The following is a 21,168-nucleotide window of genomic DNA, read 5'->3' on the forward strand; positions in this document are numbered from 1 at the left end:
ATTGAATCAGTACAAAACTTTGGTTACTTTTCAACATAGTCCCCAGCAACACTTATACACTTGTCCCATCTTTCTGCTAATTTGTAAATGCCCTTGGCATAAAATTCTTTGGGTTGATCTCGAAGCCACTTTTGCACCTGATTTTTTACCTCTTCATTGGATCGAAAATGTATCCCTCGTAGACCATCTTTAAGGGGTCCAAACGGATGGAAGTCTGATGGGGCGAGGTCGGGGCTGTAGGGGGGATGTGAAAGGATCTCCCATCCCAGTTTCTGAAGTTTTTCTTTCGTCAGCTGTGCCGTATGTGGACGGGCGTTGTCATGAAGCAAAATCACGTCTTCAGTCAAGAGCCCACGGCGTTTCGTTCGAATTGCAGCTCTTATCTTGTTTTCCAGCATGTCACTGTAGTACTGGCTCTTGATTGTTCTTTGGCCTTCAAGAAAATCACAATAAATTGGCCCCTGAAAATCCCAGAATACTGTAAGCACGACTTTACCGGCAGATGGCTGGGTCCTGAATTTTTTCCGAATGGGAGAAGTCGTATGCTTCCACTCAAGGCTCTGTCGTTTTGACTCTGGCTCATAGTGGTGGATCCATGTTTCATCACACGTTACAATTCTTTTGAAAAAACCTTCTCCTCGATTTTTCAACTGTTGACTGATTTGAAGCCGGGTTTCTTTGTGAGCGTCCGTGAGTTGTCTGGGCACCCATCTCGCACAGGTTTTCTTGTACTGCAGCTTGTTGTGAATAATGTTATGGACAGTCCCAACACTCGCGTTTACTTTTTCACTTATCAGTTCAACGGTGATACTACGCCTATTGTCCCGAATTAACGCGTCAATCCGAGATTCGAGAGAGGAAGTCCCAACTTCGATCGGTCGTCCACTGCGTTGCTCGTCAGAAACTTTTGTACGGCCACTTTGAAACTGTTCTACCCATTTGTAAACGTTTGAACGATTCAAACAATTGTCTCTGTACACTTTTAACATTCTTTTGTGGATTTTACTACCTTTCTCACCTTCCGCGACTAAAAATCTGATCACGGCACGTTGTTCTTCCACGGTGAAATTCTCGAGCGGACTCGCCATCGTTAACTGAGTAAATTTGAGGTTATGTTTACAAAATATAATTGAACAGCTGATCAGATGTCATCGCAAGGTTGCCAACTTTATGTCCTGAAAGTTTCATACGGATCAATTTAGCTGTTTTTGAGCAGTAGTAATTTGTCTCGTTACTTATTGAATGACCCTCGTACATAGTTTTAGGAGAGGAGCGTTAGTCCCAGGTATATAATATATGGGCTTTTGTTGTCAATGTCCTGACACCCAGACAATATGTTATACCAATATTCATCCGAATTTCGATCCAGGAAGTATTAGATTGTTTAGTTATTTTCGTAGGATTTGGTAGCCAGTAGAGCTGTCTGGATTTTAGAGTAAAGTAAGTAAAGTAAAGTAATTGCCTACTTTTTTCAGGCGGTTTTTACGTCCAACTACCAAATTAGGTGTCGTGGACGGAGGCGACTAGCAAACATACTTTACTGTAAATTTCTTTTATTCTTCTTTCCTGGCGCTACTACCTAGTGATGTGGGTCTTGGCCTCCTCAATATGCTTCCGCCAGTCGTCTCTATTTCTAGCGGCTCGCCATCCAGTTACGCAGTCCGAGGATATTCCTCGCGTCCTGGGCAACTCCATCAGTCCAACGCAGTCTAGGTCTCCCTACCCTCCGCCTTCTATCCGGGATCCCGCGCAGCAATTTGGAGGGAATCTCATCGGCACTCAGCCTCGCCACATAGCCTGCCCATCTCAGCCGGTTTAATTTAATCCAGGCTACTACTGGGGGTTCCTTCATTAGATCTCATATAACTCTCTATTCTTCCTACGTCGCCAGATCGTGCCTTCACGTACTGGGCCGTAGATTTTGTGCAGTAATTTTCTCTCGAACACATGCAAACGGTGTTCGTCTGTCTTTGAGATGGTCCAGGTTTCTGAGGCATATGCCAAGAACAGGCCGAATGAGAGTTTTGTACAGCCTAAGTTTGCTGCCTCTTGTCAGCAATTTACTTTTAAGGTGCTTATTTAGGAAATTTCTTTTATTAACCATTAAATAAAATCCAGAATCGAACCCAGTACCACAATACACAGCTTTGCAGGTCTCGCCTCTAACCGCTCGGCTACCGTGGCGCCTGGATGTCTGAGAAAGATTCTGAAATTGATTATTCTTTATCTTGTGTCCTAGAGCTCCGTCCTAGGAAGCGCACAAAGTTGTAACTTTAAAGTAATTTCTAACGACTAATTAATTTTTAATGATAGTTCCATTATTAATGTTTATTTTATAGCTTAAAGAGTGCATGTCGACTAAATTACTATTTTGTAAAGATATTCGCAGACATAATTTTACTTAAAATAAAGCGACAATCTTGTGTTCAAGATAAAAGTATTATTTTTAAATGAAAAAATAATGGATTTACTTCTCCGTCTTGCTGCCCTCTCCCCAAAAAAATTCTGGGTGCGCCCCTCGGTGTGTAACATTCTCTAGTTTACATTGATTTATTTACTTTCTCCGATCTCATCAAGAACTTGGAATATTAAATGTTTTTAGTGTTATTATAATATTAAACAAATTTTTAATTTCCAAATTATGTTGTAATTGATTGCAAAGTTTGCTTATTAGGTCTACAAAAAATAAGAATATTAAAAGATAACGTGCAAGCGATCTACCTCATTCACTTAAAATACTAGTTTTTTAAAGATTCCTTTATTTTTGTCCCCAGCGAGGGATAATAGAATATTAAACTGTGTTCACCTGTATTTATTTTATCTAGGTGAAAGAAAATTGAGTTATTTATGTAGGTACCCATGTTGGTATTAAGTGCATGCATCTGGAGATTGTGACAATTACAACGTCACAAGGAGCTCTCTAAATACCATCTACACTTAAACTAAATTATTACCATGTTGCATAACATTAGTGGACCTTATTTAACATACTATCCATAGTAAATATATCCTTTTACTTGGACCAGTGAGACTGATTTTGTATAAGATAATTTAAACAATCACTGACACTGTCACTGTGGTTTATTTCAAAGGAGGACCTTTAGAACCGTGTGGATAAAAAAATTTTTGTATAAATTTTATAGTTTTTCCGCCGTTTATAATTGCTTTTGGATAACCAAAACTGGGGTTCATACCCTACCGATTTTCTCTGATTGAAATCATTAAAATTCCACTCTAATTCTAACCTACAATTTTCTTGAAACCTCCAAGTTTTGTTGAATATAAGTTGCCCTCTTTATTTTGTAAATACGAGGGGGTACCCAAAAAAAACCGGAATTATTTTTTAAAAGCTATTTATTTACAAATTTTTTACAGAACAACCTTATCCCCTTCAAAATACTCTTCATTACAACTAATACATTTGTCCCACCGGTGCTTCCACTGTTCGAAACATTTTTTGTAGTCATCTTTAGAAATGGCTGAAAGCTCCTTCTTCGTTTTTTTCTTGACCTCTTCAATGTTGTCAAATCGGTGACCTTTCATGCCCTTTTTCATGCGTGGAAATAAGAAAAAGTCGCACGGAGCCAGGTCAGGCGAGTAAGGTGCGTGGGGCAGCGGAACCATGCCATTTTTAGCCAAAAACTATGTAACAGAGATGGCTGTGTGTGCAGGTGCATTGTCGTGGTGGAAGAACCAGTCTCCTGTTTGCCACAAATCGGGTCTTTTTTGGCGAACATTATTGCGCAATCTTTTCAAAACTTCCAAATACAAGGTTTGATTGACGGTCTGACCTGGGGGGACAAACTCTGAATGGACTACGCCTTTGGCATCAAAAAAGCAAATCAGCATTGTTTTGATGTTTGACTTGACTTGACGACATTTTTTTGGTCGGGGTGAAGATGACGTCTTCCATTGGCTCGACTGTTGCTTTGTTTCTGGGTCATAACCATAGCACCATGACTCATCACCAGTAATGAATGACCTTTGACAGAAAGTCTGGATCAGTTTCAAGCTGTTGTTTCAAAGCACGACATGTTTCAACTCGATGTTCTTTTTGATTGTCAGTCAGAACTCGAGGAACAAACTTGGCAGCAACCCTTTTCATCCCCAAATCTTCCGTTAAAATTCGCTGAACCGAGCTCCAAGATAACTCACTACTCTCTGACAGTTGATCAATTGTCTGTCGACGGTCTGTGAACACCAGCTCTCGAATTTTTTCAACATTTTCGTCGATTCGGGCAGTTGATGGACGTCCAGAACGAGGTTTGTCATCAATCGACATGTCGCCATTTTTAAACCGAGTAAACCACTCGTATACTTGAGTTTTTCCTCTTAGCGTCATCTTTGTAAGCTGTTTTCAACATTAAAACACTTTCAGCAGCATTTTTGCCGAGTAGAAAACAAAATTTCAGAGCTGCACGTTGTTCACTTAAACTTGCCATCATAAAAAACGAAAAAAGAACAAAACAGCGCTGGTAAAAACAATCACTGCAGATGAACAGAACAAGCCAGGCAGACAACACAGGCAGGACTGAACTGGCAAGGAATTGCGCTATACACGTCTAGCGGCAGAAATGCGTACTACATAAGCTCCATGCGCGGCAACGCAATTCCGGTTATTTTTGGGTACCCCCTCGTAGACCGTAATGCAGCGTGTATTTCAGGGAAAAGATTTATTTTTCAATTCCCCCAGAAACTCGGTAGTTCTTTAAATAAACACTTAAGTAAATGAATTTGAAAACTAGATCTTGATACCTTACCTAATCCTTTTTAAGAATTCTAAAATTTATACGCAAATAAATTATAAAAAATAATAAATAACAATCTGTAATGAAGCAACCAACTTTTCTAATACCGCTCCTTTACATAACTTTTTTTGTAAAGCTTCGATCTTGTATTGCAAAAATGTTTGACTTCGGCGTTATAAAAAGAAAATTTTGAAGGAGAAAGTGAAGATATCTGAGTTTTGAAATCAGCCAGGAAAGCAGTGAGATTGCAGCACCCGGTTCTTTGCATCAAAACTCCCTTTAGAAGGATAATAATAAAATAACAAAGAATTTTTGAAATGGTATTAGGCGGAACTGTTTTCTAAGGAACGGATAGTTGTACCTCGACGCTGAAGATGAAGGAAAAATAAAGTGACACAATAAAGGGAATGAAGCATAGATGAATGGCTTAGAATTTAGATGGTCTAATTGTGCCGCTAGTGTCGAAAGACAAGGTTGGACAAAATGAGAAATGAAAGATTAAGAAAAGGAAATAAAAGTCAAAGAAAACAGAAAGGGGAATGATTTGCAAGAATAAAAATCATGAATGTTACGGACACTTGAGAAGAATTCCTCACCGGGACCCTGCGAGGAGGAGAAGACCAGCAAAGATACAGGATGTTGATATTGGCAGGAAGAGAGAAAGAAAGCAAGTAGTAATGTTATTGAGATAAGCATTTCTCGAAATTTTGGTTACACATTTTGTTCTCAATAATATCGCAAGAGTTAAAAACCATAAAGTGTACAGAAATCTCAGAGAAGGGCTTAACTTCATCTCTGAAATTAAGAATCTGTTTAAAGTTCTATGAAAAAGTGTTTTAGAATTATTGAAAGATTAAAATAAAAAAAAAAAATCTAATTAAGCAGACCACTTTTGTTTGATTAATTCCTTTCGAATTTGGAATTTCACTTATTATATATTTAATTAATTGTAATAATAATTGGATAATGAAGAAGCCGTCCGTACATTTAACCGAAAGTGCACGTTAGAGGAAAGTTTAATTTCGTTTATAGACGGTACTTAGTTTTGTTTTTTTTTTTTTAATTTTTCGAATGATGTAACAGTGAAGAAATAGGTTAACGAACAAAATAGTTCTGGGTATTAAATAAAGTGGTTTATTTACTAAATTAGTTTACATAGACATAACTTGTTAAAGTGTTAGATAGTTCACTTTCACTAAACTATAAACAAGAGTACCTTCAATTAGAATGTGTTGAATATCTGTTCTCTTCTTTAATATCTATTTCGGTAGACATAATTTGCTTATATGTAAGGCAGTCTAAACTTCTGTTCAATTCTTAGTAAGATAACTTCCATTATTGCGCCTAAATCTATTAATAGGGCAAAACAAAAAGTCAAAATGTTTGAGAATATCTGCTTCGTGTCCAACAACTTGTGAGAAAACAAAATAATAATAAGATAATAACAATAAATAATAATAATAATAAATAATAATAATAAATAACCATAATAATAATAAATAACCATAATAATAATAATAACAACAATAATAATAAATAACCATAATAATAATAAATAACCATAATAATAATAATAACAACAATAATAATAATAACAACAATAAGGGAAGGGATTAGCTATGAGGTTAGCATACTGGACTCCCACGCGGAGGTCCCGGGTTCGAAGCCTAGGAGCTTCTTACAGCTCACTGTCCGGTGATGGACAGTGTTGTCTGTAACGAGAGAACACTGTCCGGAGGCCGGCAGTGCACTGGAAAAAGCTCCGGGCGCTAATGACCTCAGCTGTTGATGCGCCAAAAAAAAAAAAAAAAATAATAATAATAATAATAACAACAATAATAATAATAACAACAACAGTAATAATAATAATAGAAGATATAAGGTAAACTATATTATCCGAATAAATTGTATTTTTAATTCAATTTGCTTCCCAGAGTAAACTGCAGAAAGCACTAGTAGGAAATAATTATTTATTGTAATTCATGTAATTGCAAAGATACTTCTGCTTGGGTTTAAAACAAAGCAAGAGAAGTGATAAGAATCTTATTAATTGTTTGTTGTTATTATCTCTTGTGTTTTCTTGGAAGAGAAACGCTTTTAATTTGAAAATGCTTTCAGTTTTAATCACTTTATTTAATAACTTACATAAAATAATTCTTATTATTCTTTAAAACAGATTTAATTGAAATTCAGTAAATTAAGTTACTTCATGATTCATTATCCGCTATTTAAATTCATAAATATTTACAAATGGAAATATGATAACAATTACTTGTTTTATGAGATAGTATTATTACAATTTATCCATTCATTGTTTTAGTTATTGTTATAAACACTGTATCAGTTTCATGAATCATTGTGTTTGAATGTAACGTTGGAAAAATGCTTTAAAAAAATAAGATGTCACTTTCAAATCATTGTGTAACAAATGACAGATCGCTGGAGCGTGAACCACTTGTTTTCACACTTTTCATTTAATTACCACTTCTATTATTTCCAAATCTATGATATAATACGAACTTATTATTTTTTCCGCTTCATTTTATTTAATTAACGAGTTGAATGACAAATTTCACTTTTTGCTAGTTTTCTTCCTGCATTTTAGTTTTTACATTTACATTTGATATACATTTATTCAATTTATATGTACACTTGATAATGTCGTGTGACTGTTATTGCTTGATTTATTTTGAAGTTCAGTCCATGGAGTTTGGTACCAGCGGTTAATTACCAAAGAAATTAGTACTTTATGTGTGGTACAGCAATATACTGTAAGTACTTTGTGGTACAGTAATATACTGTAAGTACTTTATGTGTGGTACAGTAATATACTGTAAGCATAAGTACTTGCGGTATAATTGTTATTTATAAGCTGCCAGACAATCTGGCTCAAATACAGCGGTTTAAGGGTTGAGTTTTTCTTCTTTTAGACAAGTTCTTATAAGCATGGCTCTCGTTTTTGTGGTTTACCACATAGAAAAATGCTTAAAATTCATTTTCCCTACCTACTTACGTACCAACACCGTTTAGCTACGTTTAACTCGGTTTAATTTATTTTCAATATCTAAAATCCTTTTTCAAATTCTTAGCTTTACGTCCGATTTTGCTACCATTGCTATAATTTTAGGAATTATAATTTTAAAATTATTTATATTTTTTTACTTTATGATAATTACTATTTGGATTTAAAAAATATGGCTTACGCCAAATATTTAAAAAGATAAATCTGTCTAAAATAAAAGGTTTTTTTTTTTAATTTTAGCACGCTCAGGAACAAAGTACAATGAAACATAAAATTTTTTAGTAATTAATTATTTCAGAATCTAAACAAACTGTTTGGATTCATTTTTACTAGGAAAACGTATCAAGTTCCAGAATGAACTGTTTAGTATGTGTTAGTATTTATTTATCATTTAGGATCGCACATTATCACTGCATTAATATAATAGTTTAAGCAACTATTGTTTCTACTATCGATGTATTGTTATTTATTATTTATCTTCATTGCATTTCAACAAAGTAATTGTAATTTTTATATAGAAGCAAATTACTTATTTTAATTGTGATCATTCATGGTTTTTAATTGCTTTTAAATTATAAACGCCTGCAAATGTAAATTGTTGAAACTATTGAAGATTGCCGGAACATGTTAAAGAATTTTTATTTAATTACATTTTGCTAAAGTTGATGATTAAGATAAATTATTTACCGTCAGTAGGTTGATGACATTATAGCTGGTAATAAAATCTTTTTTAAAAAAAACTATTGGTTTAGGCATGCTTTCGAGAAATGTGTGCCACTGTATTTTTGTTATTTATTTATTTTTAGTTTTAATTTGCAAAGCCTTACGAGCGTTCAATTATTATTGCATGATACTCTTCTTCAATACTATTGCGTTGCTATAAACATTAGGTTAAGGTTCAAAATCTTTACAATCTTATTGTTAATTCCCTTTTTTTTACCAAATATTGTCACCGGCCAGAAGCGAGGCGAACTTTTTGGCTCCACTCTTAAAGAATGAAGCCTGTTTCGGCACTTACGATCGGGCAAGATTTTTTTAAGGTAAATAATTAATTTTCCTTGAAATAAGAAAATATGATTAATATTTAATAATTCGTAGGATGATAGGGTTAGGGCTCCCCTACGTAACATTAAAGCGGCGATCAGCTCTTACACTTGTTAAGGGGAAGTATAGCAATCGTTTCAAATTATCGACACGTGAACCGATTTTCATGAATGAAGTGTCATTCGAATCGAAATTTTGTAAAGATTTGCACTTTAAAAGTCTCGACGCCGTGCCTCATAAGGAGGGGAGTTCGCCCCACCCAAATAAGGCCCTTTCTAAAACTATTATTACCAATATTTCTATAACGCTTAGTCCGATTTTGATAAAATTCAGCTCGAATAAGTGGTTAAAGCTCCTCTACGTTGCTGATGCTCTTGCACCTACTAAGAGGAAGTACTGCAATCGTTTAAATTATCAAATGAGTAAACCGATTTAAATCAATGAATTGTCGTTCGATTAAAAAATCTTTGCCTCTTTGCCTTTTAGGGAGAAGACTGCAATCGTAGTTTATTTTTCTTACTCCTCTTAAAAGGAAGTACTGAAATCGCAGTTTAATTTTGCTATTTACGTACAAATACCTTCGTATGTTATTCAAAACGCTTTTTCAAAAAAATTGTTATTGAGGATGGTTTGGGGGACCGCAACTATAATCATTCTTTAAAAAGATCTCTCCAGTGGTAGTTACGTTTCCGACTTAACACCTTATCAGGTTATAATTATAGAATTGCTTATTCCAAATTTTAAAAAAATCTGTAAAGCAGATATGTAACTTTGTAAAATAGACAAAAAGGAAAATCTATCCAAAAGGTACAAAAGTCTCCTTAACAAAAACTTACAGTTTAAAATGTTAAGTATAAGGGTTGATTAAACGCCAAGCGGTACACAAATCAGCGAGTATCCAACATTTCATTAATACTTCATTAATATTTAAGTAATTCTACTGCATTAATTTTCATTAATAAGTTATTTTTTAGAATTTATTAGATGTCACAGACCCTTATGCTGGCCACTTCATTTATAATATTTTTTTGTTATAATTATGATAAATCACATATATATGTACATGCATGTTAAAGTAGAAAAAGACAAAGTTAGAGTCGGCTACTGTCTTGAATTCGTCTTACCGAAATATTCGTGAGCACAAATAACACACAGTTAATAACAAGTAGATTATTCAACAACAATTATTCATTTCTCAATTGTAATTTAATTTAGTCCCCCTAATTTTACTTATAGTAAAATCCTGGAATAATTAGCTGTCCTAAAAATATGCATATCTTATTTACTTTATATTACATATATACAACATTGTGGGAAGAATACCTAGATTGAGAATGTAATTGAAGAAAACTATATTATTTGCGATAAAGCCAGATAATTATTACCTATTATTATAAACGTTTGACTACTTCATAAAATAACAATTACTTTAATCGAAGAATGAACTTAAACCGACGATTTTTGAAAATCATTGATGTATGTTGGTGTAAGTTTTTTTTAAAAAAAAGGTTTTGAATTTTTTAGCCTCATAATTTTTTTTTATTTTTTGTAAGGTTTTTCTTTTTAACCTGTAATTAATAGTTTCATTATTATAGATAACTAGATATTACAGTCAATCTACAGTGCTACTTGAACATATATTTTGTAGATGAAAATGGCCAGCATAATGGTCTGTGACATCTAATAAATTCTAAAAAATAACTTATTAATGAAAATTAATGCAGTAGAATTACTTAACTATTAATGAAGTATTAATGAAATGTTGGGTACTCGCTGATTTGTGTACCTTTTGGCGTTTAATCAACCCTTATACTTAACATTTTAAACTGTAAGTTTTTGTTAAGGAGTATTTAGTAATAATAAGCATGTTGAGTAATAAAATTCACAAATATGTATTCTTTTTTAACCCATCCATCTGCCGAATGGTTTTAACTTAAAATAAATTATTTTTCCCACTGATGATATAAGAAACAAACAAGATGAGTTGAATATGATTCAGCTCATGAAATGCTACCTCAAATTCCCACGTATACACTCAATAGTAAATCAATGGCATAAATGTAACAAAGTGTACCAATTTTTATCGCAGAGTGCGAGAAAAATACTTCTCCCAAATGAAGAAACTATATCTAAAAATTATTAATGATTAATTTTTCATTTGTTTATTCATTTATTTATTTTTTTAACCTTTTATTGGAATTTACCACTGCAACGGTTGTTGCAACAAGCAAATGTGGTAGCTGATAAAAAATAAAATAAAAGAAAATCATGAGTGGAGAAGGCACCCATTGTTGTACTCCAGTAACGTGCTTTGCTATACTGCTCTCACGATAAGAGTAGATCACAAGGCCATCTTCTCTTCAATCTCCTTAGAGGATTACCTGGTAATGTGGAGGAAGATAGGTGTTCTATGAGAGGGTTAGGATGAGCTGCTGTAGAGTGGAATGAAATTTGAAGAAACGAGTGTTAGCAAGATCTTGTAATGAAAGGGATTTTGAGGTCACATTATGGATAGTGAGGTTAGATACATAGAAGTTTTCGAAGTATTTTTGACTGTAATGCCTGGAGGCGTAGTGAGTTGGAACGCTTAGTCGATCCCAATACTTCGATGCCATATGACCAAATAGGTCGCAGAAACAGTAGTTATAAGAGTCTTTTGTTATGTAGGTTAAGTTTCGAACGTTTGTCAAGTAGTCTGGCGAGAAGTTTGTAGCGTTGGTTAGTTTCTTGTCTTTTCGGTATAGTATGAGGATTCCATTTAAAAAAAAAAAATCATTTAATCGCTAATTTATCAACATAAAGCTCAAAATGTTTTTACGAAATTCAACTTAAAATTAGTCTATACTTAGAGTAGGTTAAATAACGCGAATTAGTTTTCAATTTAAAAAATATCTAGGGAAGGGATTAGCTATGAGGTTAGCATACTGGACTCCCACGCGGAGGTCCCGGGTTCGAATCCAGCAGCTGACCCTTAGATTTTCTCATCCTAGGAGCTTCTTACAGCTCACTGCCCGGTGATGGACAGTGTTGTCTGTAACGAGAGAACACTGTCCGGAGGCCGGCAGTGCACTGGAAAAAGCTCCGGGCGCTAATGACCTCAGCTGTTGATGCGCCAAAAAAAAAAAAAAAAAAAAATATCTCTTAACATATGTTCAATTTCTTTAAGAGCAAATTTTATTATTTATATAAATAATAAATTCACTACACACTCGACCTTGTTCCTGTTAGCTATTGTAAATTGCGTTAAGTCTTATGTACAGTCACGTATGTCCTTGATTGTAGTAATTTTTAGAATGTTACAATTGCAAAGGAGAATCATTCATAGTTTTTAGTTTTTAAAATTATATTTAGAACAATTTGAGATCACACTATCTTGTTTATATAAATTCTTTCATAAAGTTGTTTCAAAAGTATAAAAAAAACATTAATTAATGTGAAAAACAAAATTAACAAAAACAAAAAGGTAAAGTAAAAATAAATAAGTAACTTATGTTACTATGATATGAAAGTTTTAATTACTTTCTTATTCTTAGTAATATAAAGTTAGTATTTAGTTTTCAGAACCAGGTCTAAAGGCCTGTAAGCGTTTGTGTGTGTGTTGTTTGTATTTACAGTGACTTTAAAACTAAATAAAACTAGCTGAAAGATCAAAGTATTTTCTGATACCAAAATATTTGGTGATTATAAAAACTTAATTTATGAGAATGGATTTCTTTTTCTATGAATTTATATTTCCTTAATTTTTGGTAAAGTAAGAAAGTTTTAATAAATAAGACTCGTTATCATCTCCATGTTGCATTAGGAGATGCTAAAAATGGCTAACTACAACCGAATACTAAATGATTATTTTTCCATGTTTCCTGATGGACTAATTTAAAGATTTAATAAAGAAAGAGTTGAGAATTAGGTTCTTAGGCTTTTCTCTGAAATTTGTGTATACTTAACATACAAATCTTTTTCTAGAAAAACTCGTTTTAGGGCAGTTTTCAGAGAGTGGTTTGGGTAGGCTTCTTAGTAAGGTTTCCACTTCAAAATAGTCTATGGTTACAAATTCAATAATTTTGGAATGAATTAAATATGACTACTCGAAATAAATGTGACTCAGTAATAAGAGAATGTGTAAGTGTTCAAACCAAATTGTTTTTGTTCCTTAATTCACTGAAGAAGCTAAAAATTTTTCACTGTTTAACACCGTCTACAATCTCCGTAGAACGTGATAAGTCAGGCTGTTGTCAGAGTGAATTGATTTGACCAACTTTAACTAAAATATAATTGAGTGTTCAATATTATCCTTGGGAATATTGAGAAGCGGACAATAAAATTTTATAGACAAATTTCTTTACCGACATTTCAACAAATTCTTAGGCCTTCTTCAGGTTAATATAAATTTGTAGAGTTATATGTACAACTACATCATCATTACTGTTGACATCATTATAATAGTAACTATTATTGTGTACTACGTTGTTTATTAATCCTGCTAGATCAGGGGTCGGCAACCCGCGGCTCTTTTATCCAAATTTTGTGGCTCTTCAGCCTGTCCAAAATAAATTGTATATTTCAATTTTATTGAAACAAATGAAAATTTCATTTATTAAAGTAAAGATATTTTTTCAAAAAGAATTTTAAATGTGATAGGTTTGAAACTGAATAGAATTATATTAAAATACAGTACGTACGTAATACGAGTATATCGGACTGCCGCCATTTTCATTTAAACACAGGTTTAGTTATTATTTATTTGTTTATTTACTTTGCAATACGTGAAAATATATATATAAAACATTTAAATGTTATTGAATATCATAAAATAATAATTAGTGAATACAAATGATCTACAGACTTCTTTACCCTATCATCCTACGGCTCTTGGTAAGATTTATTAAAATTATTTAAGGAAATGTGGCTCTCTACTTAAAATAGATTGCCGACCCATTTTACAACCAACAGTAAAGTTTGCCATAGAATAATTGTTGATTGATTCATTCTGGTGAACTTGTTTTCTTACTTCTGACTGATTTTGGTTTTCCTTCCATCTTCAAGAGATTCACTAGCATATAACTGTTGTTTTAAAGTACATCCGTCTTAATAATATAAATAGAAAAAATGTAATTTAAAAAAAATAATTGTTCAGTCCAAATTAAGTTTGGCTCAAGGATTAACATTACATCAACTAATTATTGAATTAAACTGTTTACTGAATGGAAAAATAACGAGGCAATGAGATCCATCCTTTTCCCCCGCAGTCACTTATTGCAAAAATTGTATGAAATCTGAGCTGGCAAAACAATGTTAAATTCTTAAAATAACCAAATTGCCTTTTCACATAATTTTATTAAAGATAAGTTTTTTAAACAGCAAAAGCCATATTTATACGCATTTATTTACAAGTTAAAACTTTTGAAATTAATAAGATGAAAAATAAATGCCAGTTTCAGTCGTTATACATTTATTCTGCCGAGCTTTCGACCTAGGGACTAGGTCATTTTCAGGGCTAGTTTACAAAGTAATATTTTATATTATAGGGTTGGTGTGTCTTCTGTCTTGTTTGTTCATGGACTGAGTGTCAAGACAAGATAGAAGACACACCAACCCTATAATATAAAATATTACTTTGTAAACTAGCACAGAATGTGTGAGACACCCACTCAATGGTAAGTTCCCTTTACACCCTCCCAATACTGGATTCTCGGAGAAATTATCCTCCTATCTTGTGAATCCAGGCGATATAGGCACACCTCTCAAAACTCTTAGTTACATCCAATTTCAGGAAAAGAAATTCTTGTATCTTCCTGGCTAATAGCCTGGAGCATCCTTATCTCCCTCCAATTCTTTCCTAACTCGCTTAATCAACTTCTTTCTCCAAATAATTTTTTGTTTCCAAAAATTACTTTATGACATCACCCACAAAGTTGAGGATCCTATCGATCTTTCTACCTTATCTGCTTCTCACCTGGGATGTTCAGATTCCAAGAAGAGCTTCTTATTTCAATGTCTTTACATTTCTTTTCTATGCAAGGCCAGCAGGAAAGAGATACGATGATGGGCGAAAAGGAATGCACTAATCTCTTCAATGTCTTACTTAAATACTTATTTGTACATCTCTCATCATTGCAAAGGTTACATTAGCAGATTCTTCCCGGTGGTACTGGATAAGTGGCTGAAGTGTGATTAAAAATCACCACTAACTAATTACTTTTTACATAAAAAATAAGTATTTAATGATATTCCTTATTCATTAAAAGTAATTACGTTGTAAAAATAAATAAGTATTTTTGTATAACTTATTATTATATTATAACTAACTAAACTAGTTTTACTTAATTTTTTAATTTTAAGGCGCGTCATCATCTGAAGTCATTGGCACCTACAGCTTTTGTTTCCGTGCACTGTTGGCTCCGGACCGAGTTATTTAGTTACAGATATCATCATTCTGTGAACTGTAAGACGGAAGAGATATTCTGAGAAATGCCGACTGGATTCAAACCGGGAATCTCCGCGTGGGAATTCTTTCCCTAACCGTCGTTGTTGCCTAGAAAATAGGTCCTTATAATATGTAGAAAATCTGCATGATTATATTGGCGATTAAATATACAGTATTGTGAATTGCCGTTAAATTAATAGGATTAGTTTATTCTTGCAATTTTCTCTAGTTCTTTTGGATACTTATCAATAGTGGGGGTAATCAAATCCGAAATTGGTATACCTTAATAAACTTAGGTACGACAGGGGAAAGGCGCTAATGACCATAGACATCGATGCGCCGGAAACAAAAGTACGAAAGGCGTATTGTTTTATCAATAACATTGTAATTTAATTGCGTACTGATTATTTTTGGAAGTCAAGCGAAGTAAAGAAGACGTAAAGTGACGGCTATTTTTCAGGCGGCCTTGACGGCCAACTAAGGTATCCTGGACGGAGGCAAATATACTTTTATTATTAAATTCTTACATCAAATAAAAACCAAAGCCTAAAACAGTGGAATCGAATAGGGTACTACGGATACATCTTAGTTTTAGGAGCCTCGCATCTAACCGTTAGGCTACCTTTATAATTGTTAAAAACCGCTTGACGCCTTTGTAACAATAATTGCATCTCAGGAAGTTTTCATTGGTTAAGATATTGCCACAGAAGAGGTTAGGGGAAGGGAGTTCATTCCTTATCGTCTTCCTTAAGTTGAGGTGATGAATAGTTTGGCCTTCTAACGAGATAACACAGACTATAATCCGACTATGCAGTGATCAAGTTTCTGACCGCAATAATAAAGGTTTCAAAATAAAGAAAAGATTATTTAGATTTTCTTGGGGTTAAATATCTTTATTACTAATGAGAATTGAGATCATCGACTGCTAAGACCATTAGCTCTTATCTTGTAGCAATTATCACACAGCTATTTAAGTAAAAATAATTAGTTTTAGATGCCCTTGAAATTGTTTAAAGAAATTTAAAATTTGTAGAAAATCTACATGATTATATTTGCAATTAAATGCACGATAGTATCGATTAAGTCTGACTTCTAGTTAGCGAATCGATCAATTGGAAAGTGATAAGGTAATTTGCCCTACTCTCTAATTTAGATACATAATCAACATTACAGTTAATGTTTACTAATTTTGATTTCAGATGAACATATCATGCTGTTCCTGCACAGTAATTACTTCAGTGTTGAAAAAACTAAGAACACTATTGAAACCTATTTTGTTGTACGTGCTGAAAATCCGGAGTTATTTTGTAATTGGGACATAACAGCATTAGAACAAGCTTTCAGAATATAGTAAGTAATTATTTATTTTCTTTAGTTTTACGATTGGTTCCTTCATTTTCGCCATTACTGTTTCATTGATAATTAATCAAGTAAATAAGTGTTTAGTTACTTAAATTGAAGATAATGATACATAAAAAAAAAAACTCTTCTCAATTTATGGATCTGTTCTAAAAAGAAATATTGCTTATAACTCAATAAAGTATAGTGTGTAAGAGAAGAAAATTTCATGCTAATATGTTATTTATAAATCGGAATATAGGAGGCACAATTTCAGACCGTTTTATGACCCAAACAAATTTCAGCTATCAATATCTTCACAACTTATGGATCTGTACTCAAAGCAACAATAGCTCATAAATAAGAAAAGTGTAGTGTATAAGAGAACGTAATGTCATACTAATATGTTGTTTAAGGAGGGAGAATAATATAGCGGTCGTAATTTCAGAGATTGTCATGACCCAAACAAATTTCAGCTATCAATATGGACATTAATAATAATATTAATTTATTTACAATAAAATAAAAGCACAGTAATGCAATGGAAATCTGGCTGTCGAATAATCCTTACAGCCTAGTTGATGTATGTCTGCATACCGTCGTGGCTTTTTCGTCGAACTCTTTCCTTAAGACGATTTCTATGAGTAAAGCTTTTTCAGTTTGCTGTCCAAAAGTTATTCTGATTAAAGTTCTTAACACCGATCTTTTTCGGTGATAAACAATTGTTTCTGTGTCTGAGTGGATCCTGCGGCTGTGTCAAAGCAATATAACTCGCAGTATTTATCCTTAATTCTGTTCTATAATTTACATTATTCACTGTCCATTGTCTTCTCTGTTTAACGAGCTAATGACTGAGATGTTGTACTATTTCAACTACTTTAGAATTCAAATTTAATGCCATGAAGTGTGATGTTAAAAAAAAAATAAATAAATAAAATTAAAAATGCTAGTACACGTGTCTGTAAAAAAAGGAATTAATAATTAGTGCATCAATATACTTGCATTGATTGACTTACCCTTGACATAATAACTTATTATTTTCGATTATTCATCCTTTATTCACTAACAGTCATTGTATGCTTGATAGAGGTGAAGGTATGTCTAAATATAATTTAAGTCCTTCTAGGTAATTGGTTAAAATAACATTTTTATTAATTTTATGTAAAATCTACCGTACTATTTTTTGTGTATGCTTTTGGATATATTACCTTCTACTTTGATCAAGGAATTACGAGGGTCGTTTGAAAAGTCCGTGCAAAAATGAAAACTACTTAATTTTTTGGGGTAAACCTTTTTTATTTTTCAACATAGTCTCCTTTTAGGCTTATACACTTCGTCCAACTGCTCTGATCAACTGTTTGTTGATCCCTTCCGAATAATAGGATTTGTCCAAGTCTGAAAAATAGCCATTCGTTTCTGCAATCAGCTCCTCGTTTGAATAAAATCTTTTTCCCGCCAGCCATTTCTTCATATTGGGGAACAAATAGTAGTCCGAGGGAGCCAAGTCTGAAGAATAGGGGGGATGTGAAACGAGTTGGAACCCTATTTCTATTAATTTTGCGACCACAACTGCTGAGGTGTGAGCTGGTGCGTTGTCGTGATGGAAAAGGACTTTTTTGTGGGCCAATCGTGGGCGTTTTTCTTGCAGCTCGGTTTTCAAACGGTCCAATAACGATGAATAATATGCACCTGTAATAGTTTTACACTTTTCCAGATAGTCGATGAGGATTATTCCTTGCAAATCCCAAAAGACAGTCGCCATAATCTTTCCGGCCGAAGGAACGGTCTTCGCCTTTTTTGGCGCAGATTCCCCCTTGGTAACCCATTGTTTAGATTGTTCTTTGGTCTCAGGAGTGTAGTGATGTATCCATGTTTCATCCACAGTGACGAAACGACGCTTAAAGTCCTGCGGATTCTTCTGGAACAGCTGCAAACCGTCCTTGCAACACTTCACACGATTTCGTTTTTGGTCAAGCGTGAGCAATGGCGGCACCCATCTTGCGGATAGCTTTGTCATGTCCAAATGTTGATGCAAAATATTATATACCCGTTCATTCGAGATGCCCACAGCACTAGCAATCTCACGCACCTTCACTCTTCTGGCTGAAACTTGGTGTGTGTTCTTCCAAGAGATGCTACTAACTAAACATAACCTCGATACGCGCCAGTGGTGCTATCTCTCTGACTTTGCACGGACTTTTCAAACGACCCTCATAGTGCACTGAAAACTATCTTACGAAATTCTGGTCTTGCCTTAGATGGGTTGTTGCCGGAAGGTTGCCTAAATGGTCTGCATTCCTTCTCGAAATCGAAGATCCATAAAAAAATTTACTCAAATATCCTTAGTCAATATACCAAACTTTTATGTTTTTTTCCAGTCATATTATTAACATTAAAACCATATGAAAAAGCAAACGTATTTTATGTAAATAAAGGAATTAGCGCAGTGAACTTACCAATCCGGAGCTTCAGGTTCAATTCATTTTGACAATTCATTATGAGGTTATATGAAGGCCAACTATTTTAATACTTTTTACCACATTTGTAAACTCAAAGGTCATTACTGACAATGGTTTATTTTTCCATATCCTCAACATCTTATTAGAATATTAATCGATGTTCAAATTTCTTTCATTACTAATGTAAATTCTAAAAATTCTTATTAACATTAAAACTACCAACTAATAATTAGATGCACCTGAGTAACCAAAATAACAGGTCTTTGATTATTGTTCTTTATTCACAAATTTATCGTTCAAATGTTTAATACAAGATCTAAATTGCAAATGTGAGAGCCTTGAAAAAAAAAAATAATGATTTTAAAGAAAGGTGATTGCGTAGGGACCTTAAATCGGGCGCAACGACTGCTGAGATCATTAGCGCCTTCAAGAGTATTCAAAATGTTATAAAAATTATGTTTACTTTATTTATTTATTTTTTTCTGTACTCGGAGATAATATGTACGAGGTCTGTAAATTAAGTAATGAGACTGATTTTTTTAAATTTATTTATTCAAAAAGAATTACAATTCTATAATGTCACCTTCAAAATAACTTCCTTCTGAAGCCACAGAGCGCTGGAGACGTTTCTTCCACTCCTCATAGCAGTGCTCGAAATCTGATACTGGAATAGCCTTCAGCTGGTCAGTTAAAGCCGTTTGAATGTTTTCGTCTGTCTCAAAATAAGTTCCCGTGAGATGATTTTTCAACTTCGGGAAGAGGAAAAAGTCACAAGGACTCAAGATCAAGATAGGCGAATAAGGAGGCTGAGGAGCCACAGGAATGAGCATGGAGTGGCACACTTCAACCTCTCCAAGGCCCCAAAAAAGCAAGGATGGCGAAGTCGAAGATCAAATGCAAATGCTGATTTGTTTTTTTCGATATCCACGGAATCGTCCACAAAGAGTTTCTACCTCAAGATCAAACGGTCAATCAACACTTTTACCAAGAGTTTCTTGAAAAACTTCGAAAAAGGGTCATTCGTGTGTGAGACCAAACATCAAGAACAAGTGGGTGTTGCATCACGATAATGCTCCTTGTCACACAGCAATTTCAATAAACGAGTTTTTGGCCAGTAAAAACATTCCTGTGGCTCCTCAGACTCCTTATTCGCCTGACTTGGAGTCCTTGTGACTTTTTTCTCTTCCCGAAGTTGAAAAATCACCTCAAGGGAACTCATTTTGGGACAGTCGAAAACATTCAAACGGCTCTAAACGACCAGCTGAAGGCTATTCCAGTATCGGAGTTCGAGCACTGCTATGAGGAGTAGAAGAAACGTCTCCAGTGTTGTGTGGCTTCAGAAGGAAGTTATTTTAAAGGTGACAATATAGAACTTAATTCTTTTTGAATAAACAAATTTTAAAAAATCAGTCTCATTACTTAATTTACAGACCTCGTAAACTAGATGTGATGTGACCCACAGCAAAAACTTTGGGGGAAAAAATTGAAAAATGACCCACATGTAAAAAAAACATAGCCGACCACTGCTCTAAACCCTTCCAAAACCCTTTTTAGCATAGCTGGCAATCTGGCAACAATTGCTACATTATCTGCATAAGCGAAATACTGCGGTCGGTTACAAATGCTAACCCTTAGGTTCTCGATTATTATTATTACGGACAGCCACTTCATTAAAATAAATTAAATAAAACGAAGGGTATAGGAACTCTCTGCCTAAATTTACAGAAAATTCTATTTGTTTGGCTGCAAAAGATCTATGGTGACTCCCTAAGGGTAGCCACAGTATGTGCCCTTAGCATCGGCTTTTTTAATCTTGGACATTGTGTAAACTGTTAATGGATGATGATGTTGATGATATTAGAGTTTCTGTCCAACTCACCATTTTTTTTTTAGAGCCCTTCGTATATTGGGTGGGTATTGGCAGTGTCAGTGTTCGTGTTGATAACCTTGGGTTCTCCTATTAATACCAGATCCTTAGAGAAGTGACTAGTCAGATTTAATATTTACCTTCTTATTTTGAGAGCATATTGGTTTTGAATAATTTTTTGCCTCAAATTTTGCATAAAATGCCAATTAATGTTAGGCAACTTCATGAGGAAATAAAAAAAAGTGAGGAAAATTTGAAAAGAAAGA

At 33.8% G+C, this 21,168-nt stretch overlaps 1 protein-coding gene across 2 annotated transcripts in view; it reads left to right on the forward strand.

Annotated features, from left to right (window-relative positions):
• The window catches only part of LOC141449597 (alpha-tocopherol transfer protein-like), an 88,407-nt gene that overhangs the window by 39,773 nt on the left and 27,466 nt on the right, over positions 1-21,168 (forward strand). For both annotated transcript variants that reach the window (XM_074119157.1, XM_074119158.1), the window contains one exon: positions 16,438-16,588. In XM_074119157.1, coding sequence (XP_073975258.1) covers positions 16,438-16,588 — 151 coding nt within the window. The remainder of the gene's footprint in view (positions 1-16,437; positions 16,589-21,168) is intronic.

Source organism: Rhodnius prolixus, unplaced genomic scaffold (assembly GCF_049639745.1).
Source record: "Rhodnius prolixus isolate KJV_2025 unplaced genomic scaffold, Rpr scaffold_2, whole genome shotgun sequence".
NCBI lineage: Eukaryota > Metazoa > Arthropoda > Insecta > Hemiptera > Reduviidae > Rhodnius > Rhodnius prolixus.